The following is a 22,919-nucleotide window of genomic DNA, read 5'->3' as shown; positions in this document are numbered from 1 at the left end:
GGACTTAACTCATTCATTTACTGTCGATACAAATACAGTAAAGGTGGAATTAAGTAAATTAAGAAAGCATTCCTTTTACAACACATCCTTGATTACTCGAAATACGAGCATATTAACAAAAAATGAGTTACATTAACGAGGCTAAATGTGTCGTATTAATCGAGAAAATACACATTCAAGAACAGATTCAAACAGCTGTTGCACACGAAAGGAATAATGATCAAGAAACAATCGTAAACAGCGCTCTGATAATGTTTTCTACTATCGAAGATGGTGGCAGGTCCCTCCTACCCCGGCTTCAAAACAATGTACAGCGTAAGTCTATAGCGCCGACTTCCTTCTTTTTTCTACGTGAGACTTTTTCGTAATTTTTGTGATTCATGTAAGGAGAATGGCTTTGAGTTTAGTGCAGTTTTTGTCAGATTGGCTTTTTCATTCAGATGTACAAAACTTTCAACACTAAATAAATGTTTCTTGAAGGTGTAAAGCTAAAGCTGGATTTGCATAAAAAGAAAATTAGTTTTATCTGAAAATTATGTAACAAATTTTTGTTATATGCTGGCACCCGGAGAGGTGTTTCTTGAATTGTGCGAAAAAGATTAGTGACTTTTTTTTGACTGAATCAGCTATGGGTTCTTAGTAAAGCACTGTATTTTGGAGAAGAAACACTTTCTTGCCTTATATGAAGTATATATGAAGACTTCATACATGAAATTCGCCGAGAAAGCCTGCACTCGCACTTTCTTACCTTATTTCACAAAATTTTATTATTTTTGAAGGACCTGGGTTTCAGGTTGTAAGCCCATTTTCCAGTACACAACTGATTCAGATAATGGCAGCCAAGCAAAGGTAAACACATGTCAGCTTCTTAATCTATCGATTCTCGACTTATACTGCAAAACGTATCTCTGATGGCTGTTTTGACACAGAGATTACCTTTTATAGTATAAGTCAAGAAAAAATAGAGTAAGCATTTGACATCTTTGGAATCAGTAACGTAATGGAAAATATGCTTACAACCTGGAACCAACGCTACAAAATAGTAGTAATGTTTCGTGAGACAAGGCCGAAAAGTGTTTCATTTACCTAGACAAGTTTAAGGGAGAAAAATTTTTTGTTTATTGTTTTAAACAGTGTATAGGAGTCGTCAAGTGCCGATCAGTAGCTATTTAATGAATGCAGCTGAGGACAGATTGAATCAAAGTTTATCACAGTCCTCATCCCTGCTCTAAGTATCCTGTTATAATTTCCTTCTCACACTATAGAAAGACGAACCTGCAAACGAATGGAAAATTGTATGAATAGTCAACGACCAAGCAAGTCTAACACCACAGTGCTCATAGCCACACGGTAAATAAAGCTGCCCCATTTGTTGGTGCATCGATACAGTGTGTCCAACGTGTCTACAAGAAATAGTGTACTACTCGCAATCATGTAACACGGTATAAAGAACTGTGGCCATAAATAGGTTCTAACCGACAGCTACCGGAAAAGAATGTCATGTGCGCCCTGTCAGTGACAATCGGTTTCAAGCCCATCAGACGTTGCTGCTGGTACTGATTGCAGGACTATCTCAAGCAGTTTCCGCGCAGGCACTGCTATGGTAACTGCATGCAATGGACATTTAGAGTTGAGAACCTCACAAAATGCAACTGCTCACAGCAGCACATGAAGTTTCACGTCTTCAATGGATCAATCAACGCAGTAGGTGTCTTTAAGTCGTCAGTGTGATCCAATGACTAGAGATTTCATGTTTTCTCAAACGAGTGCACCGAGACGCCAGTGATGCGCTTATTCTGTGCAGGGCGTAGATAAGGCCAGAGGTGTTTTTGTGCTGTTTTGGGGATGTTTTCCGCACTTTGTCATGGAACTATTCATTCACGTTAGCGCGAACACAGTCCTGGATGTTTGTTTCAACCATTCTCGCAGACCAATCATTGCTCTTTTTTCTACATCATGACGAGTATGCTGTGAAGAGTTCCGTTTTCCACGATGGCAGTACCCTTTTCGCAGGGCTGCACACGTAATTTCCTAATTTGACTATCACTCAGACACCCTGTAATCTCTCGACTAGCCGCTTAGCCACTCCACCACCTACCACAGACAACGTCTAGGAGTACCTGGAACAACAGGTGAAATACACACATCAAAAAAAGTTTTGCATCACCCCAGTTCCCAGAACTCCTGAAGATAGACGTTGACTCTGGATATGATATCACAGGCACAGTCCCTTTGACTGTTCAGATACGTCACTAAACCCGCCCAAAGACGTAAACAACCAAGCATGAGCAGAGCCTATTACAAGGAGGGGATCCGACAGACGATCAGTTCCAGTCATTCCACAAGGAAGGAGGTACACGGCTCGTATTGTCTGTTGTTCAACCACGTCTACACGGTCAATACCGCGGTTCGATCGCGTCCGCGTTGTTACTTTGTGTCAGGAAGGGCTCTCAATAAAGGAAGTGTCAGGCGTTTCGAATTGAACCAAAGCGATGTTGTTCGGACATGGAAGAGATACAGAGAGACAGGAAGTGTCGATGACATGCCTCGCTCAGGCCGCCCAAGAGCTACTGCTGCAGTGGATGACAGCTACCTACGGATTATGGCTCGGAGGAACCCTGACAGCAACGCCATCATATTCAATAATGCTTTTCGTGCAGCCACAGGACGTCGTGTTACCACTCAAACTGTGCGCAATAGGCTGCATGATGCGCAACTGCATACCCAACGTCCATGGCGTGGTCCATCTTTGCAAACACGGCACCATGCAGCACAGTACAGATGGTCCCATCAACATGCCGAATGAACTGCTCAGGTCTGGCATCACGTGTTCTTCACCGACGAGTGTCGCATATGCCTTCAACGAGACAATCGTCGGAGACATGTTTGGAGGTAACCAGGTCAGGCTGAACGCCTTAGACACACTGTCCAGCGAGTGCAGCAAGGTGGAGGTTCCCTGCTGTTTGGGGTGGCATTATGTGGGGCCGAGGTACGCCGCAGGATGTCATGGAAGGCGCTGTAACGGCTGTACGATACTTGAATGCCGTCCTTCGACCGATAGTGCAACCATATCGGCAGCATATTGGCGAGGCAGTCATCTTGATAGACGACATCTTGTGAATGACTTCCTTCAGGATAACTACATCACTTGACTAGAGTGGCCAGCATGTTCTCCAGACATGAACCCTATCGAACATGCCTGGGATAGAGTGAAAAGGGCTGTTTATGGACGACGTGATCCACCAATTACTCTGAGGGATCTACGCCGAATCACCGTTGAGGAGTGGGGCAATCTGGATCAATAGCGCCTTGATGAACTTGTGGTTAGTATGCCACGAGGAATACAGAAATGCATCAATGCAAGAGGACGTTCTACTAGGTATTAGAGGTACCGGTGTGTACAGCAATCTGGACCACCACCTCTGAAGGTCTCTCTGTATGGTGGTACAACATGCAACATGTGATTTTCTTCAGCAATAAAAAGGGCGGAAATGATGTTGATGTCTACTCCAATTTTCTCTACAGGAGAGGTGATGCAAAACTTTTTTTGATGTGTGTATAACAAGCAATTTGATTGCTCTATGGCATCAGTGCATAGCAGTGTGCGATTTGCAGGGGGGGATGAGGGAGATTCCCCCCCCCCCCCCCTCTGCATGAGACCAACCCCTCCTCTGGTTTTAGTTTATTCATCCCAACCTGGGATGTTTATTTCCCACGCATTGGAGTAAAACTTTACATATAATTTAAATTTGTGGAGCAGAACACTGAAAGATTTTATTAAGTCTTACTATTAATACTATTAATTTGTTTCAGTTTTCTATCATCAGAATAAGTACAGCTTTTCACAAATGTGCATCTACTTTTTGAATTCCCCTCGTATACCTGTTTAGAGATGATTTTGTAAATAAGCTTTACCTATAATGTACTTTTAAAGATATAACAAGGGATGGCCTTTCTGATAGTGCATACGTGTGAATAGTGAGTTTCGGCATTAACATCTATTTATAAATAGCTGTTTAACCATGCGTAACGCCATGGTCCAAGCTAGTAACATATATAATTCTAAAAAACCCCTAAGACATCCCCCCCACTGGTAAAAGCACAAATCGCACCTTGGTGCATAGTGATGGGCAAGGCATACCTGAAGAAACTTATGAACTCTCTTCCTCGCGAAATAGCGGGCGTTTTCAAGTTCACTGCGGCATCAGCGTGCTGATGTCCACGTATTGTCCACTGTGCTTACGTGCTATGTACTCTGGAGCCTCTTGCAGACGGCTCTTTGAAGAGCTGGGCACGCTAACGAGAGGCTGAGAGGACAGTGAGTGCCTTTAGCTGGCGCTGCAGGTGCGCGTAGTACTTACCGCCGCCGCAGGGGGCGGAGCAGAGCGAGGCGGGGGCGTGCTCCCAGTGGAACAGCGGCTGCGCGCACGACGAGCTGTCTCCCCCGCACACGCCGCACGCGTCCACTCGCTTGGACGACCCGATGCGCAGGTCGCAGCCCACGCGCTGCAAATGTCACCAAACAGTCATCCATCCGTCCAAACTGTCAAAAACATTTACTGCACTTTACAGTTCAATTTCTAAATTATGCAACTATTAATTCAAATATTATTATTATTTTCGATTATTCCCATTTAAAGAGAACGCTTGAACTTGAATTCCTTTATGATGATTGTTTGTTTATGTTTTTTATGAGCCCAAATTTTCTTCATGTGTTCACTGTGTTGTTCCTTTCGCTCCGCTGTCCATTTGCATCCTGGTCTCTTCTGTGTAGTGGTGTCAAATTTCTGTTTTTTGATGATGTTCCTGAATTCACTTCTATTTTCTTCATCGTTTACTGTTATGTGTGCTTGTCTGAGTTCCTCTTCAACTTCTTTTATTCACTTTGTTTTTCCCCTGTCTGAATTGATGACTTTAAGAATTCGCTTTGAAATTCTCTTTTCATTCAGCCTGTGGTTATCTCCGTAGAAGGGCATTCTTCTTTTCCTTATTGCATCCGTAATCTTGTCTGTGTATTGATATAATTCTGATGTTGGTCTTTTCTTCCAGATTCCTTGCTCTTGTATCGGGCCAAAAATTTTCCTGAGAATTTTCCTTTCTTGTTTCTCTATTTCTTTGATTTTAGTTTGCCCACCTATTTGTGTTGTTTCAGATGCATACAGTGCCTCCGGAAGTATGACAGTGTTGTAGCGCCTCAATTTTGCGTTAATGGATATGGACTTTTTGTCATAATAGTTCCACGTGAGTTTATATGCTTTCTGTAGTTTTTTTATTCTTTCCTCATTGGCCTTTAGGCTGATCCCTGATGGCTGGATGATTTCTCCCAGGTACTTACAATGTGGTACTTGTACGATTTTCCCATGGGTTGTCACAATAGGCAATTTGTCTTGTGGCACTCTTTCTATGTATTGGGTTTTCTCATACGAGATTTTGCAATTTCGTGTAACTTCTCTATGTCGTTAGTGGCTTCTTTTCTATTATTTGTGAGGATTGCAAGGTCATCTGCAAAAGCTAAACACTTCACATTGAATCTATTATCTTTTCTAATGCCAATATGGATTCCTTGGACTTCTTTTTCCCATGTCCTGATAACTTTTTCAAGAATGGTATTAAAGAGTAATGGTGAAAGTCCGTCACCCTGTCACACTCCAGTTTGGATTTCAAATGGTTCAGAGATATCCTCCATAAATTTAACCTTGGAGACTGTGTCAGTTAGTGTTTGCCGAATGATTGCTCTTGTCTTTCTGTCAATGCTGAATTCTTCCAGCGTGTTGGAGCGCTACTCTGTCTATTGAGTCGTAGGCCTTTCTAAAATCTTCAAAACTGACCACTGTGTTTCGGGTATTTCTCATCTGGAGAATCATTTTCAGATTCCAGATCTGTTCTATGCATGATCGTCCCTTGCGAAAACCAGCCTGGTATTCTCCTATTTGTGGGTCAGCTTGTTCTTCTAATCTATTCATAAGAACTTTTGATAGGATTTTATATGTGACCAGCACGAGTGAGATACCCCTTTAAATATTTGGTTCAGTTTTGTCCCCTTTTTTGTGGAGTGGATAGATGAGTGTGCATTTCCATTCAGAAGAAATCTGTTCTGTTTCCCAAATGTTTAATATGATTTTGTGGATTTTTCCTGTTAATCTGTCATCATTTAGTTTCCATAGTTCTGCAATAATTCCATCTTCTCCTGTGGCTCTATTGTTTTTCAGTGTCTTGATAATTTCTACTATTTCGTTGATGGTTGGTGGTTTAGCGTCGGGATTTGTTCTAGACGTCTGGTAGTGAATATCCTCTGTAGGTCTTTCGCAGTTGAGAAGTTTGTTGAAATAGTCTGCGAGGATTTGGCAGTTATTCTTCATGTTAGTTTCTAGTGAACCATCCTTTTTCTTGAAGGAAATATTGGGTGGCTGGTATCCTGCAATATGTTCTTCAAACGTCTTATAAAAATTCCTGGTGTTGTTCTTGTTAAAGCCTTGTATCTCATCTAGTCGCCGTTTGTCATAATTTCTTTTTTCCCTCCGAATAGTTTTCGATGTTTGTTTTCGGATTACTAGAAATTGTTGCCATTTTTCTGATGTTTTGTGACTATTGAAGTTTTTCCAGGCATTGGAATTCATTAATTCAGTTATTATTATTATTATTATTATTATTATTATTATTCTTTCTTTCTTTTCTCAGATGTCAAAAATGGACAGTGACGCGGACCTTGATCAAGCGTGACTTCCTTTTAACTGTATGGTATATGTTATATTGCATTTAGGAACTTTCGGGTGATTGAACATGTATCAATAATTACGGATTTCTGTAGTTGTATATATAAGTTTGGATGTAGCTGTATTGCATTGATGTACTGGTGGATATTGTGTGGGATGACTCCTGTAGTTAATAGTATAATTGGTATAATGTCAACTTTATCCTGATGCCACATGTCCTTGACTTCCTCAGCCAGTTGGATATATTTTTCAATTTTTTCTCCTGTTTTCTTTTGAATATTTGTTGTATTGGGTTTGGATATTTCGATTAGTTGTGTTAATTTCTTCTTTTTATTGGTGAGTATGATGTCAAGTTTGTTATGTGGTGTTGTTTTATCTGTTATAATGGTTCTGTTCCAGTATAATTTGTATTCATCACTCTCCAGTACATTTTGTGGTGCATACTTGTATGTGGGAACGTGTTGTTTTATAAGTTTATATTGTAAGGAAAGCTGTTGATGTATTATTTTTGCTACATTGTCATGTCTTCTGGGGTATTCTGTATTTGCTAGTATTGTACATCCGCTTGTGATGTGATCTACTGTTTCTATTTGTTGTTTGTAAAGTCTGCATTTATCTGTTGTGGTATTGGGATCTTTAATAATATACTTGCTGTAATATCTGGTGTTTATTGTTTGATCCTGTATTGCAATCATGAATCCTTCTGTCTCACTGTATATATTGCCTTTTCTTAGCCATGTGTTGGATGCGTCTTGATCGATGTGTGGCTGTGTTAGATGATACGGATGCTTGCCATGTAGTGTTTTCTTTTTCCAATTTACTTTCTTCGTATCTGTTGATGTTATGTGATCTAGAGGGTTGTAGAAGTGGTTATGAAATTGCAGAGGTGAAGCCGATGTATTTATATGAGTGATTGCTTTGTGTATTTTGCTAGTTGCTGCTCGTTCTAGAAAGAATTTTCTTAAATTGTCTACCTGTCCATAATGTAGGTTTTTTATGTCGATAAATCCCCTTCCTCCTTCCTTTCTGCTTAATGTGAATCTTTCTGTTGCTGAATGTATGTGATGTAATCTATATTTGTGGCATTGTGATAGTGTAAGTGTATTGAATGCTTCTAGGTCTGTGTCACTCCATTTCACTACTCCAAATGAGTAGGTCAATATTGGTATAGCATAAGTATTTATAGCTTTTGTCTTGTTTCTTGCTGTCAATTCTGTTTTCAGTATTTTTGTTAGTCTTTGTCTATATTTTTCTTTTAGTTCTTCTTTAATATTTGTATTATTTATTCCTATTTTTTGTCTGTATTCTAGATATTTATAGGTATCTGTTTTTTCCATCGCTTCTATGCAGTCGCTGTTGTTATCCAATATGTAATCTTCTTGTTTAGTGTGTTTTCCCTTGACTATGCTATTTTTCTTACATTTGTCTGTTCCAAAAGCCATATTTATATCATTGCTGAATACTTCTGTTATCTTTAGTAATTGGTTGAGTTGTTGATTTGTTGCTGCCAGTAGTTTTAAAATGTGTGATTTTGTGTGGGTATGTTCCAGTAATATTGTATCCATAATTTGTATTATTTAGCATGTTGGATAGTGGGTTCAGAGCAAGACAGAACCAGAAAGGTCTTAATGAGTCTCCTTGGTATATTCCACGCTTAATCTGTATTGGCTGTGATGTGATGTTATCTGAATTTGTTTGGATATTAAGTGTGGTTTTCCAGTTTTTCATTAGTATGTTTAGAAACTGTATCAATTTAGGATCTACTTTGTATATTTCCAATATCTGTAGTAACCATGAGTGGGGTACACTATCAAAGGCTTTTTGGTAATCAATGTATGCGTAGTGTAGGGACCTTTGTTTAGTTTTAGCTTGATATGTCACCTCTGTATGTATTATCAGTTGCTCTTTGCATCCTCGTGCTCCTTTGCAGCAGCCTTTTTGTTCTTCATTTATAATTTTGTTCTGTGTTGTATGTGTCATTAATTTCTGTGTAATGACTGAAGTTAATATTTTGTAGATTGTTGGTAGGCATGATATGGGGCGATATTTAGCTGGGTTTGCTGTGTCTGCTTGATCTTTAGGTTTCAGATAGGTTATTCCATGTGCAAGTGTATCAGGGAATGTGTATGGGTCTGCAATGTAACTGTTAAATAATTAATTTAGATGTGAATGTGTTGAGGTGAACTTCTTTAGCTAGTAATTTGCTATTTTATCATTTCCAGGGGCTTTCCAATTGTGTGTAGAATTAATTGCTCGGGTGACTTCATGTTGCAAAATTATCACTTCAGGCATTTGTGGTATCATCTTGTATGTGTCTGTTTCTGCTTGTATCCACCGTGCATGCCTGTTATGTTGTACCGGGTTTGACCATATGCTGCTCCAGAAGTGTTCCATGTCTGTTATGTTTGGTGGATTGTCTATTTTAATGTGTGTGTTATCCATTGTTTGGTAAAATCTCTTTTGGTTTGTGTTGAATGTTTGGTTTTGTTTCCTTCTATTTTCACTTTTTTTGTATCTTCTAAGTCGTTTGGCCAATGCTTGCAATTTCTGCTTTTTTTCATCTAATTGCTCTATTGCTTCTTCTTGTGAGATTTTACCTAACCTTTTTCGTTTTTTGTCTGATATTTCATTTCTTATAAATTGTGTTAACTGTCCGATGTCTTTTCTCAGTTTTTCTATTCTGATCTGTAACCTGTGTTGCCATGCTGGTTTTGTGGGTTTCTTCTGTGTGTTGGTTTGTTCTGATCTCTGCCTAGTGTGTATATTTAGTGTAGTGAGTGCTCCTATATAAACCAGTAGTTGTAACTCTTCCATAGTTGTGTTTTCATTTATTTTGTTGTGTATGATTGTGTTGATAGTTTTTATTGTTGTTTCGACTTGTGGGTTATTTGGCGGTCTATGCAAGAATGGTCTAATGTCTGTATTTGTGTCTTTGTATTCTATATATGTCAGCTGAAATTTCTCTTCTATATCTAACACGTGTCTCTCTTCGTGTTCTATTTGTGCTTGTTCTGGTGGCTGTCTTAAGATTTCGTTTTCCTCTGATTGTTTAATTGATGCGTGTTGGTCTTTGTTTGTTTGCTCTGGGATGTTTGAGTCCATTACTGTGTTTTCTTCCTCTTCTGATTGCACATTATTTTGTTCCAGTATTTGTTGTACTTGTTGTTTGATGTTTTCTAATTCTGACTGGGGTATCCTGTTATTTTTGATTATTACACGGATCTGATCAGCTAGTCGTTGTTCTGTTAAAAATTTTAATTCCGGGTATCTGGTAATAAATGTTGTGTATACTTGTGATCTGTATCCAGTTGTGTTGGTTCCTAGGTTTGTTGCTTGGTAATAACAGAACATGAGGTGTCGATTAACTTCATCTGACCATCTCATCCTCTGTCTTTGTTTTCCTTCTAGGGTGGTTGCAGGAAGCATATCCTGCAAAACACCTCTATTCGGATTTAAATCCTTTTCCAGTTGGCTAGCAGTGTCGTTACCATTGTGGGCGGGCATAGGGTTCAAGCGTCGTCCCCGACCATGACGGCACTTGTCCGAGGCTTCTTTAGTTCTGTCCTGAACCAAGTAATCACACTAAAAGGGGGGTTAGCCCTATTAGTGGTTTGTTCTTTTCGTCGCCTTTTACGACTGGCAGAACATACCGGAGGCCTATTCTTCTCCCGGGCCTCCATTATTATTATTATTATTATTATTATTTGCCGTCTGGGGGCTACTGGAATTAAAGGATGTTTCACATCAGACGTGTTTTGCTTTTATTTAGAAAACATCATCCGTAGTCGTTCTGTACAAACTCACTGAGAGGTATCCCACGACAAAAGTCACGGGATACCTCCTAATATGGTGTCGGGCCTGCTAATGCAGCAGCTGGAGTGGCATGGACTCAACAAGCCGTTGGAAGTCCCCAGCAGAAATACTGAGCTACGCTTCCTCTATAGCCGCTCATAAGGAGTTCCTAGATAACAGGACGCAGCATGTTATTCTCAATGGAGAGAGGTCTTCCGAAGTAAGAGTAATTTCAGGTGTGCCGCAGGGGAGTGTCATAGGACCGTTGCTGTTCACAATATACATAAATGACCTGGTGGATGACATCGGAAGTTCACTGAGGCTTTTTGCAGATGATGCTGTGGTGTATCGAGAGGTTGTAACAATGGAAAATTATACTGAAATGCAGGAGGATCTGCAGCGAATTGACGCATGGTGCAGGGAATGGCAACTGAATCTCAATGTAGACAAGTGTAATGTGCTGCGGATACACAGAAAGATAGATCCTTTATCATTTAGCTACAAAATAGCAGGTCAGCAACTGGAAGCAGTTAATACCATAAATTATCTGGGAGTACGCATTAGGAGTGATTTAAAATGGAATGATCATATAATGTTGATTGTCGGTAAAGCAGATGCCAGACTGAGATTCATTGGAAGAATCCTAAGGAAATGCAATCCGAAAACAAAGGAAGTAGGTTACAGTACGCTTGTTCGCCCACTGCTTGAATACTGCTCAGCAGTGTGGGATCCGTACCAGATAGGGTTGATACAAGACATAGAGAAGATCCAACGGAGAGCAGCGCGCTTCGTTACAGGATCATTTAGTAATCGCGAAAGCGTTACGGAGATGATAGATAAACTCCAGTGGAAGACTCTGCAGGAGAGACGCTCAGTAGCTCGGTATGGGCTTTTGTCAAAGTTTCGAGAACATACCTTCACCGAAGAGTCAAGCAGTATATTGCTCCCTCCTACGTATATCTCGCGAAGAGACCATGAGGATAAAATCAGAGAGATTAGAGCCCACACAGAGGCATACCGACAATCCTTCTTTCCACGAACAATACGAGACTGGAATAGAAGGGAGAACCGATAGAGGTACTGAAGGTACCCTCCGCCACACACCGTCAGGTGGCTTCCGGAGTATGGATGTAGATGTAGATGTAGATAAGTGCGAAAGTGTCGCCATTGCAGGATTTTGTGCATGAGCGTAACTCTCGAATATGTCCCATAAATGTTCGATTGGATTCATGTCGGGTGATCTAGGTGGCCGAACCATCCGCTCAAATTATCCAGAATGTCCTCAAACCATTTGCGGTGACATAGAGCATTGTCATCCATATAACTTCCATCAGTATTTAGGAACATGACGTCCACGGTTGCAAATTGTCTCCAAGTAGCTGAACAGCCAGAGGACCCAGTCCATTCCCGAAACACACCCCGCACCATTATGGAGCCACCGCCAGCTCACACAGTGCCTGAAATCAGGACTTATCTGACCGTGGAACGGTTTTCCATTCTTCTGGGATCCAACCTACATGGTCACGAACCCAGGAGAAGCGGTGCTGGCGATGTTGTGCTTTTAGCAAAGGCACTCGCGTCGGTCGTCTGATGCCATAGCTCATTAACGCCACATTTCGTAGCACTGTCTTAACGGATACGTTCGTCGCACGTCCCACATACGTTCTTGCGGTTATTTCAAGCAGTGTCGGTTGTCTGTTAGCACTGACACCTCTACGCAAACACCGCTGCTCGCGGTCCTTACGCAAAGCCGTCGGCCACTGTGTTGTCCAATAATTCAAGAACAGTCTTAATCGCATTTATTATTGTTATAATACCGCCAACCGGTTTCAACCCGACGCAGGGGTCATTTCCTGCCGTTTGTAGACAGGAGTGACACCACCAGCAGTCGACCAATGGTGTAAACGCCCAGAAGATTGACCCCTACGTCGGGTTGAAACCGGTTGGCGGTATTATAACAATAATAAATGCGATTAAGACTGCTCTTGAATTATTGATTAATCATACTAATCGCTGCTTCTCTCCACAACCATGTTGTCCAAAAAACTGTTGTCCGCCGTGAGAGGTTCAAATGGCTCTAAGCGCTATGCGACTTAACACCTGAGGTCACCAGTCCCTTAGGCTTATAACTACGTAAACCTAACTAAGGACATCACACACAACCATGCCCGAGGCAGGATTCGAACCTGCGGTCGTAGCAGCCGCGTGATTCCGGACTGAAGCGCCTAGAACCGCTCGACGACAACGGCCGGCGCCTTAAGAGGTAATGCCTGAAATATAGTATTTGTGGATCCCGCAATATTGACTTCCCTAACGATTTTCGAAATGGAATTTCTCATGTGTCGAGATCCAGCTACCATTCCGCGTTCTAAGTCTGTTAATTCGCGTTGTGCTGCCATAATCATGTCGGAAACTCTTTCACATGAATCGCCTACGTTTAGGCGAATGCACTGCCCTTTTATACTTTGTACGCGATACTACCGCATTGTGTGTATGTGCGCATCGATATCCCACGACTTTTGTCACCTTAGTGCAAATATACAAACCGTGTTTCTACAGTTTGCTGTTTATAGATCAAAAAAGTTTTTCTTCATAAATTAGCCTAGAGTTTCACAATATATGAACTTTGTTGTGAAGAATCAGTCACAGTAGAATCAAACCTGTCCCCATCTTAACCTTAGTCTTGGATGTACGGAGCAAAATATACAAAAATTACACTCGCATGAAAAGTGTTTGGACACCTCTTTGCAGAGTGGAGATGACCGCTGGATTTCATGAGAGACGGACCGGCCAGCGTGAATGGAGGAAGGCAGTAATGTGTTTCAGTAGAGATGCTGTAGCAGCAGAATGGACGACCGGGAGAGTTCAGTGACTGCGAACGTGGACTAGTCACTGGATATCACCTGAGCAACAAATACATCAGGCACCTCTCAACCCTTCTATAGCTGCCCCGGTCCCCTGTTGATAATGTGATTATGAAGTGGAAACGTGAAAGAACAACCACACCTAAACCAAGACCAGTCGAACCTCGAGTTTGGATGGACAGGGATCATCGAGTACTGGGGATGATGTTTCTAAAAAATCGCGCGAAATGTCGGAAGGAATCACTCGTGAGCTCCAGAGTGCTACCAACAGTCCACTTACCACAATCACTGTGCGCAGGAAGTTAAAAAGAGTGAGGTACAGTGGAAGAGCCACACATGACTGTAGTCAATGCTAAGAGACGCCGATCGACATCGGATGACTGGAAATCAGTAGTCTCGAGTGATGATTCAGACTGCACGCTATGGGAATCCGATGGAAGGGTTTGGGTTTGAATAATTCCTGGAGAACGTTACCTGAAAACAGTGAACTACGGAGGACAAAGGCGTTAGGGTTTGGGGGTGTCTCTGGTGGTTAGAGCGTAGTTCCCTTACTGTGCTTAAGGAAACGCCAAGTGTTGAAGGATACGAAATTTCACACCAGCTGAGGAAAAGTTCGAAGACGATTCTTTTTACTAGTATGATAACACACCTTGTCATAAAGTAGCGTCTCTGAGGCAATGGTTTGTGGACAATAACATTCTTGAAATGGACTGGCCCGCCGAGAGTCTCGACCTCAACAGAATGGATAATCTTTGGCGTGAGCTAGAACATCGACTTGGCTCAAGACCCTAGCGTACAACGTCACTATCTTCTCTGGTTTGGACTCTTGAGGAAGATGGGCTGCCATTCCTCGACAGTCATTGAGACACTTCATTGAAAGTGTCCCCAGCAGGGTCAACTGGCTTCAACCCGCCGTAATGCCAAGGGTGGACACACACTATATTATATTAATGTCCAGTAACAGGTGTCCGGACGCTTTTGAACAGACAGTGTACATAACACATTCCCACAGCTTGCTGTTTATAAATTTAAACAGTTTTTCTTTACATATCAGCCTGGGGCCCCACAATATATTTACCTTCTTATGAAGTTTGTTGTGGAGAACCAATCACACTAAGAACAAAGTTGTTCCTCGTTTCACCTTACACTTGTATGGATGCAGCAAAGTATACAGCCATAAAAATATTTGAATGTCCCCTTTGTGAATTAAAAGTGCTAACAGACAATGAAAACGATTGTGAAAACAAACTGAAAGATTTTATGCTTGACAACGCTTCCTTCGCTAAGCACGAACTCTACAGACGACATGTGCGTTTGTTTGATCTGCATTTATTAAACTGTATTGTATATTATAATGAAAGTAAAACTGCAATTATGTGTCCATTGAGAAAATGTATGATGTTTGTAAACCATCTGAGACATCCCATATCAAAGCAAATATTATCATAGCAACATTCAAATAACTAAATTGAACTATAGTGTTACCGCTTCGTCTCGGTATGTATGTTTTTATACATGTATGCTATTTTATATTTGCTGAGTACGTACGTGTTTTTTAATCCCACGTTCACATATCAGTATTTGAGTATCGATGAGGCTTTAGACACAATGACTGGGGTACAGTAAAACTGATAAAATATGAATTTTGTAACCTTTTTTTTACGGCTTGGCGGTAGATATTCTACGTTTATCCTCGAGAATGACTTTGTAATTTGAAAGCAGTAGTGTACATCATAGTTAACAACATCTTTATTGAACTGTAGTTCATTTAAGAAAGAACCAGAATGAAAAATGCTCCTATCATAGCACAAAAAAGCGAATATGTTATGCGCAGAATTAGGGATAAAAAAGAAGGGAACTAGCTTTTCCACTTATCTGGCAGCTTCAAAGACATTTAAATCAGATAATTGTGACACATTAGTGCTTTTTTACTTGTTAGTATTAGTACCCATGTCATATAATACAATTCATCGTATCACATAAAGCAACATTATACGTGATGTCATATCGCATAACATGATACATGGTATCATGTCATCCTACACGACATTTGTCATGTCGTGCACCATGCAGTTTAACATGCATCCCCACTCTGGAATGCTTCCTGATATAGATAAACCCCACTCTTAAATTCTTCCTACTGTAGATACAACCCTCTCTCTAGAAACCCATGAATGTGTTCTATTTGTTCTTACAATCCTCACCATACATGTAACGGGGGCAAGTCTGGGGTAGAAAGGACCCCACGGGGAAAAATTCACATCCCCCCCCGCACCTAGAAATTAAAAAAAAACTGTTTTATCGTCCTCCCATGAACTATTCCACCCCAAAATCTTATCAGCCCAGATAACCATTTTTAGCTATTACGTACAGCTGTGCTCTTCAGTCATCTGATACAGTATTATTTATTGTCTACCATGGCTGGCGAATCTTCTGAATTTTGGGCACAGGATCAAGGACTTTAGCTTATAAATCGCAAGATGCAAGTGTGCCAACACCCTCCAGCTGAGAGAGCTCACTGTGCTGGTGAAGTAGGGTTAACTCGTAAAAAATGCGCAAACATGTCAAATGTTTTTATTTAAATGTCTCTGAAGCTACCAGATAAGTAGGAAACATAGTTCTCTTCTTTTACATCCCTAACTCTATCCAGGACACATTCGCCTTCTTTGTGTGCTATGACAGAAGCATTTTTCATTCTGGTTCCCAGCTTTCACTCTACCATAGTTACGACATTAGTTCGCCATACCTTGACAACTGATGTAGCTTTTTGTTGACTCGAACGATGACTGACCTGGTAGAGATTTTCTTTTGTCTTACGAAACATGCTGCTTGAGTTGGGCATCGTTAGTTTCGCTTCTCTACGGTCAGGGTTGAAGCTGTCCAGTATAGCCTACAGCGTCCTTAGAGCGCACATGCCCATAGAAAGTTTTTGTTTTATTTTTTACTTTTCATTTTTCATATTCTTATTTATTATTATTTTTATCATTTTGTTAGTTTGTTTTGTATCTTTTAAAATTTTGTTTAATTTTTTAATGTCTTTTAATTTTTTGTTTTACATGTTTCAACCATTTTATTCATATACGTATAAGCAAACATATGAAAAAAAGCTCTAAATACTTAATGCAGTGCACAAAATAACAGCAAACCTAAATACCATAAAAAACGAAATATTAAACACTGTGCGAGCAAAAAATTTCTTTAGGCCTCACTTTGTTAGATCAGTCACATCCTAAAATATGTTCTCTTATTAGTTTTCAATAAACAAAATCCACTGATGATGGCACGGAGGTGCCGAAACATGTTTGAGTAACAAGAAAAATTGTTTTTGCATAAAGGGCGGAACCTACATCCAGTAACTTAATTGCAAACACACAAAGAAAGACAAGAGCTGCAGATCGAAAAGATGAATACTGTGCGAAGTTTATGATAGTAATGTATGTAAATACTTTATATTACATAGGTAAACTTACCATACGACCATATTATATAGATCAACTTATTTTAAAGTTTGCTATATCACAAGCTAAACGATTCGTGCAACAAATAACTATTGAAAAACATACATCTTGTTATTATCTCTTAGCTTTACATTCTTGCCGTTGTTGATAAAGCATGCAATAATAAAAACTGAAAATTAAGAAATCACTGCCAGAAAAACTCACGTGCATAATTTTGGCGTGAAATGTTGCTACGACCAACCAGAATTAAGTATGTGTTTGATTGGCTGAAATAAGCAGAAGTACTGCGAAGCAAAGTATGTACGTCACAATATTATGAACTTTTCAATCCTGTACGAAAGCTTGTTTTGCCCGAAAATAAGTTTTCTACAAGACAACATAGTAGTTTTTGAAGAAAACGCAGTAAAACATTTGGTATTGTTAGAAATGAGATGAACTTCTTTCTGACAATTATTTTGCAGAAATTTTGGGGTTAATTTAATTTTCTTCGTCCCCGATGAAGCTTTACGCGCTCAATCAAACAGTATATCGTTTTTTGTGGGTTTAGTTTCGTACAGGCATTGCTTTGCACGTCCAAAGACCTGTCGATAATTTTAGGCAACTGGTGAATGAAATCTTTAACGTATAAACAACGAAACGATAATCAACTTAATAAACAGCTTTTTTAAATTATATCCAAATGCAGCGCTTAAGTAATGCATTTCTACGAAATAGTTTTTAACGGATAAAACCCGAACGGCGAAAGACTTTTGCAAACGCTTCTTATAATTACCGTCAGCACATATTTTTTCTTGTCATCTGTTTCACTTTAAACTATCTCAGCACCGCGTTTCGTGTAAAACCGGATTTTACGTGCATTTATCTCGTGGTAATAGATAACAAAACAAAAGGACGACCATTAATTAAATGTATTTGTCTGCTTTCTTACAGAACTTTCGCCGATTTGCACAAGTCTGAAGCAAAGAAATGATTGAAATCATGTGGGAGACTGCTGGAACCAGATATTAACGAAATGATTTGTGATAGTAGAGAAAATGAAAAGTGATGTAATAAAATTAAGATTCAATAATATCAATGCTGTTTTGTCACGAAAAATATTAATTATTAAGAAAAGCGATTGTAATATACACAACGATATGTTATAATAAACTAGTTGTGCGATTTCTGTAAATGGATAGGCGGCGGAGACCGCTGAGGGAATAGTTCCTGAGATCGCTATGTGTGTCGGAGCTTGTGCGTTGGTTGCCACGGTGACTATGGGTGCGGCAATACTTGTAACTTTGCCTTGAGACGGCATAAATAACACAAAAGGTGCAAGAAAACTTTGTCAGGTTATTACAAATTAAGAACCCAGGTCTGCCAATGCTGCACTAAAGGTAAGTGTAACTTATTAATGTAAGAAAATTTTTATTGTTATTATTCTAATGATCATTACATCATCGTTGACATGAGGTGATGTGTATTCGTTATCTATCGAAGTAAATCATCTTCTGTATTAATTTTACGTGACAATATGAAATGTTTGCAGTATGAAAGTTCTGCGGGTTCTACGAAAGTAAATAATAGCAGCCTATCAAAAGTACTAACGTATGTGTACGCAAGGTGTCGTTGAGTGGCTATAAGAGAATCAGGATGACTTAGACTAAGTTTCTAGCTGCTATGTTGCATGGTAGTTCGATCTAAATGTAAAAAAATGTGAATTAATGGAGATGGCTAGGAAAACAATCGCGACATGTTCGCATACAGCATTAGTGGTGTAATACTTGACACCATCACCTCTATTAAATATCTAGGTGTAATGTTCCAAAGCCATATGAAATAGAAATAGCACGTAAGGACGTAGTTGGGAAGGCGAATGGTCGACTTCGGTTTATTGGGAGAATATTAAGAAACTGTGCTTCATCTGAAGAGAAGGCCACGTATAGAACATGGCTACCCATTCTTGAGTCCTGATGAAGCGTTTGGGATCCGCACAAAGTTGGATTAAAGGAAGAGAGCGATACAATTCAGATATGGACAATTAGGTCTGTTACGGTAGGTTCGATGAGCAAACGAGTATTACGGACATGCTTCGGGAACTCAAGCGGCATTTCCTGGACTGAAGACTACGTTCTTTTTGCGGATCACTAACTGAGAAAATTTAGAGAACCGGCATTTAAGCTAACTGCAGCACGATTCTACTCTCACCAAGGCAGATCTCTCGTAAAGACCACGAAGACAACATAAATGAAATTAGGACTCGTACGGAGGTATATAGGCAGTCGTTTCTCCGTCTCTCTGTTTGATCTACATCTACATCTACATACATACTCCGCAATCCACCATAGGTGCGTGGCGGAGTGTACCTCGTACCGCGACTAGCATCTTCTCTCCCTGTTCCATTCCCAAACAGAACGAGAGAAAAATGACTGCCTATATGCCTCTGCACGAGCCCTAATCTCTCTTATCTTATCTTTGGGGTCTTTCCGCGAAATGTAAGTTGGCGGCAGTAAAATTGTACTGCAGTCAGCCTCGCATGCTGGTTCTCTAAATTTCCTCAGTAGCTATTCACGAAAAGAACACCTCCTTTTCTCTAGAGACTGCCACCCGAGTTCCTGAAGCATTTCCGTAACACTCGCGTGATGATCAAACCTACCAGTAACAAATCTAGCTGCCTGCCTCTGAATTGCTTCCATGTACTCCCTCAATCCGACCTGATAGGGATCCCAAACGCTCAAGCAGAACTCAAGAATAGGTCGTATTAGTGTTTTATAAGCGGTCTCCTTTACAGATGAACCACATCTTCCCAAAATTCTACCAATGAACCGAAGACGACTATCCGCTTTCCACACAACTGCCATTACATGCTTGTCCCACTTCATATCGCTCTGCAATGTTTCGCCCAAATATTTAATCGACGTGACTGTGACAAGCGCTACACTACTAATGGAGTATTCAAACATTACGGGATTCTTTTTCCCATTCATCGGCATTTATCTATATATAGAGTTAGCTGCCATTCTTTACACCAATCAGAAATCCTGTCCAAGTCATCTTGTATCCTCCTACAGTCACTCAACGACGACACCTTCCCGTACACCACAGCATCATCAGCAAATAGCCGTACATTGCTATCCACCCTATCCAAAAGATCATTTATGTAGATAGAAAACAACAACGGACCTGCTGTAACGCCGGACATGCATATCCTCCTATTTCCATCTACTGTACTATAAATTTTTTCCTTATTTTGTTACCTGAATGTATGACATTTCTGTGCCTCTATATATTTTAATTGTTTTACTATTTGTAGATATATATATATATATGCATCATGCCGATGTATAATTGGTTTGTTTTGTAAATATTATTTGTATTTTACGTTGGGTCTTGCCTAGGGAAAACTATGCTGTCGAACGAATACATCGATAGGTCGTGTGGAGAACCAAAGTGTTTAGGATCTTTGGTAGTGTTAACTCTGCCGCGTGGAGCGCGGGCAGAGCAGATAGAGTCTGGCCGGGGTAGGGCGGTGGAGCAGGTGTGTTGTGTGACGCTCCCGCGAGTTGCCGCGCTTTCGGGGTTTGGCAGCATGTAATTGCGCTCGACTTGCTATGTTAGTTTCTGACATGGTGTCGCGGACGGGAAGCGTTAGCTGGCACACATCAAGAGCCCGTTTCGGCTGGAGACCGTGTCGAGAAGAAGGCGCGCCACCATCCAACTTCTGTGACACCGACGGCCGACAATGAGTGACTGTCGACACCTCCTCGATCGACGGCTTCAAACCTTCAATCAACCAACAAGGAATACTCGTAGCACGTAAAGTTTTAGTACTGTATGGCAGACCTCAGCTTTTCAAACTGTTAAATTTTTCTCACTAAATTACAGCAACGTAGCATGAACCTTTGTTGCTCATTGTCCCAATTGCATTACCAAGCAGGGTCCCTTCCTTTTCCGGAATGAACCCGAGTGTCGTTGAAATTCAAACGCCAGCATTAAAGTAATATCAATCGATTTTACTGCTTTAATTTCAAAGTTCAGTTAAGGTATTCATAGCTGGCTACAATATTTAGATTACACAAGCACAAATTAAGAGTGCGAGTTTTGTTACCGTATTTTAGCTTACCTGTGGCTGCAGCTCAGCTTGGTACGTACTAAATTTTACTATTGTTAATTGTTCAGAATCATTTAATTCAAGTTCAAAGTTAAATCTCTTATTTCTAAATTGCGTAGATTCAAGTAGCTTTTGAAATTATTGTTGAGGTAGCCCAAGACTTTTTATTTTACTGAATTTCGATGTGCTTCAGTAACAGAGCTCACTATTAATTTCAGTCACTAAATTAACTTTCAATTTTCCGGTTTTATTAATTCTTTTGCTAAATGAAGTCAGAGTGTAGCGAAATTTATTACTTCTGACAAACTTTCAGTTTTCACACTACAGGTGTCAACCTTCAGTTGCCACACTTTTAGTGCTAATTATATGTGTAATAACCTTTCTTTTTCAGTTATTATAGTAATTGTCCATAGGACTGGCGACCGTAATTTCCCCCAAATCTCAAATATCTAATTACCGCTAATTAATTGTTAACGTAACGGCCGCACATTTACTTTCTTTATTAACTTTACCCCTTTTCAAAATTAATTTCCACCAATTTCATTTGCATTTTTCCTTTCATTTAGATGTAACCCTTTCCTCCCTCTTTACCGACAGATTAACTTCGGTGACGATTGCTTTTCCCAAATTTCCATTAGGTACACGCGGTTTAATTTTTCACTGTCATTAAGGTCGATAAGTGAGGGGGAGGTTACACTACCACACTTCTCTGGGGCACTCCAGATGATACTCTCACCTCCTATGAACACTCACCATCGAGGACAACGTACTGGGTTCTATTACTTAAGAAGTCTTCGAGCCACTCACATACTTGGGAACCAATCCCACATGCTCGTACCTTAGTTAGGAGTGTGCAGTGGGGCACTGAGGCAAACGCTTTCCGGAAGTCAAGGAATATGGCATCCGTGTGATACCCCTCATCCATGGTTCGCAAGATATCATGTGAAAAAAGGGCGAGTTGCGTTTCGCAGGAGCGATGCTTTCTAAAGCCATGCTGATGCATGGACAGCAACTTCTCTGTCTCAAGGAAATACATTATATTCGAACTGGGAATATGTTCGAGAATCCTGCAACAACCCGATGTTAAGGATATTGGTCTGTAATTTTGAGGATCCGTCCTTCTACCCTTCTTATATACAGGCGTCACCTGCGCTTTTTTCCAGTCTCTCGGGACTTTACGTTGGGCAAGAGATTCGCGATAAATGCAAGCTAAGTAAGGAGCCAATGCAGTAGAGTACTCTCTGTAAAACCGAATTGGAATCCCATCAGGACCTGGCGATTTATTTATTTTCAACCCATTCAGCTGCTTCACAACCCCAGGGATATCTATCACTATGTCCTCCATACGGGAATCTGTTACTAAACTCAAACGGCGGTATGTTTGTACGATCCTCCTGCGTGAAAGATTTCTCAAATGCTAAATTTAAAATTTCATCTTTCGTTTTGCTGTCTTCCGTTGCCAGGCCAGACTGATCAGTGAGTGACTGGATGGAAGCCTTCAACCCGCTTATCGATTTCACGTAAGACCAGAATTTCCTTGGGTTTTCAGCAATATCTTTTGCTAAGGTATGACGGTGGTAATGGTTGAATGCTTCGCGCATCGCTCTTTTTACCCCAGCACAGATCTCTACTAACATCCTCCGAATTGCGCGGTGGGTCTTTTCCGTCCGTAACCCATTTTTTCGGCACATACTTGTCCAATGCGTGATTTACAATGTGTTTAAAATTTGCCCATAATTCTCCCACGTCCATCGTACCGGAAGTAAATGAAGTCGATTCATTTACTAAGTGGGATGCTAACAACTGCTTATCTGCTCTTTCTAGTAAGAATACTCTCCTAGCCTTCTTGACCGACTTTATAACTTTCGTAACCATAGTCGTAATGACAACATCATGATCACTAATCCCTGTCTCAACACTGACACCGCCCATGAGTTCTGGTCTGTTCGTGGCTAGCAGATCTAAAATACTTACATTACGCGTTGGCTGTCGATTTAGCTGC

The 22,919-nt window shown here is 40.5% G+C and overlaps 1 protein-coding gene across 1 annotated transcript in view; it reads right to left on the bottom strand.

The window, feature by feature from the left end:
• The window catches only part of LOC126191540 (protein madd-4-like), a 502,815-nt gene that overhangs the window by 294,085 nt on the left and 185,811 nt on the right, over window positions 1-22,919 (bottom strand). Inside the window, exon 4 of the mRNA XM_049932445.1 lies at window positions 4,362-4,506. Within this exon, the coding sequence (XP_049788402.1) occupies window positions 4,362-4,506 (145 nt within the window). The remainder of the gene's footprint in view (window positions 1-4,361; window positions 4,507-22,919) is intronic.

This window comes from Schistocerca cancellata, chromosome 6 (assembly GCF_023864275.1).
Source record: "Schistocerca cancellata isolate TAMUIC-IGC-003103 chromosome 6, iqSchCanc2.1, whole genome shotgun sequence".
Taxonomy (NCBI): domain Eukaryota; kingdom Metazoa; phylum Arthropoda; class Insecta; order Orthoptera; family Acrididae; genus Schistocerca; species Schistocerca cancellata.
The sequence above is the reverse complement of the archived record's forward strand: the minus strand, read 5'-3'. Positions and strand labels throughout refer to the sequence as shown.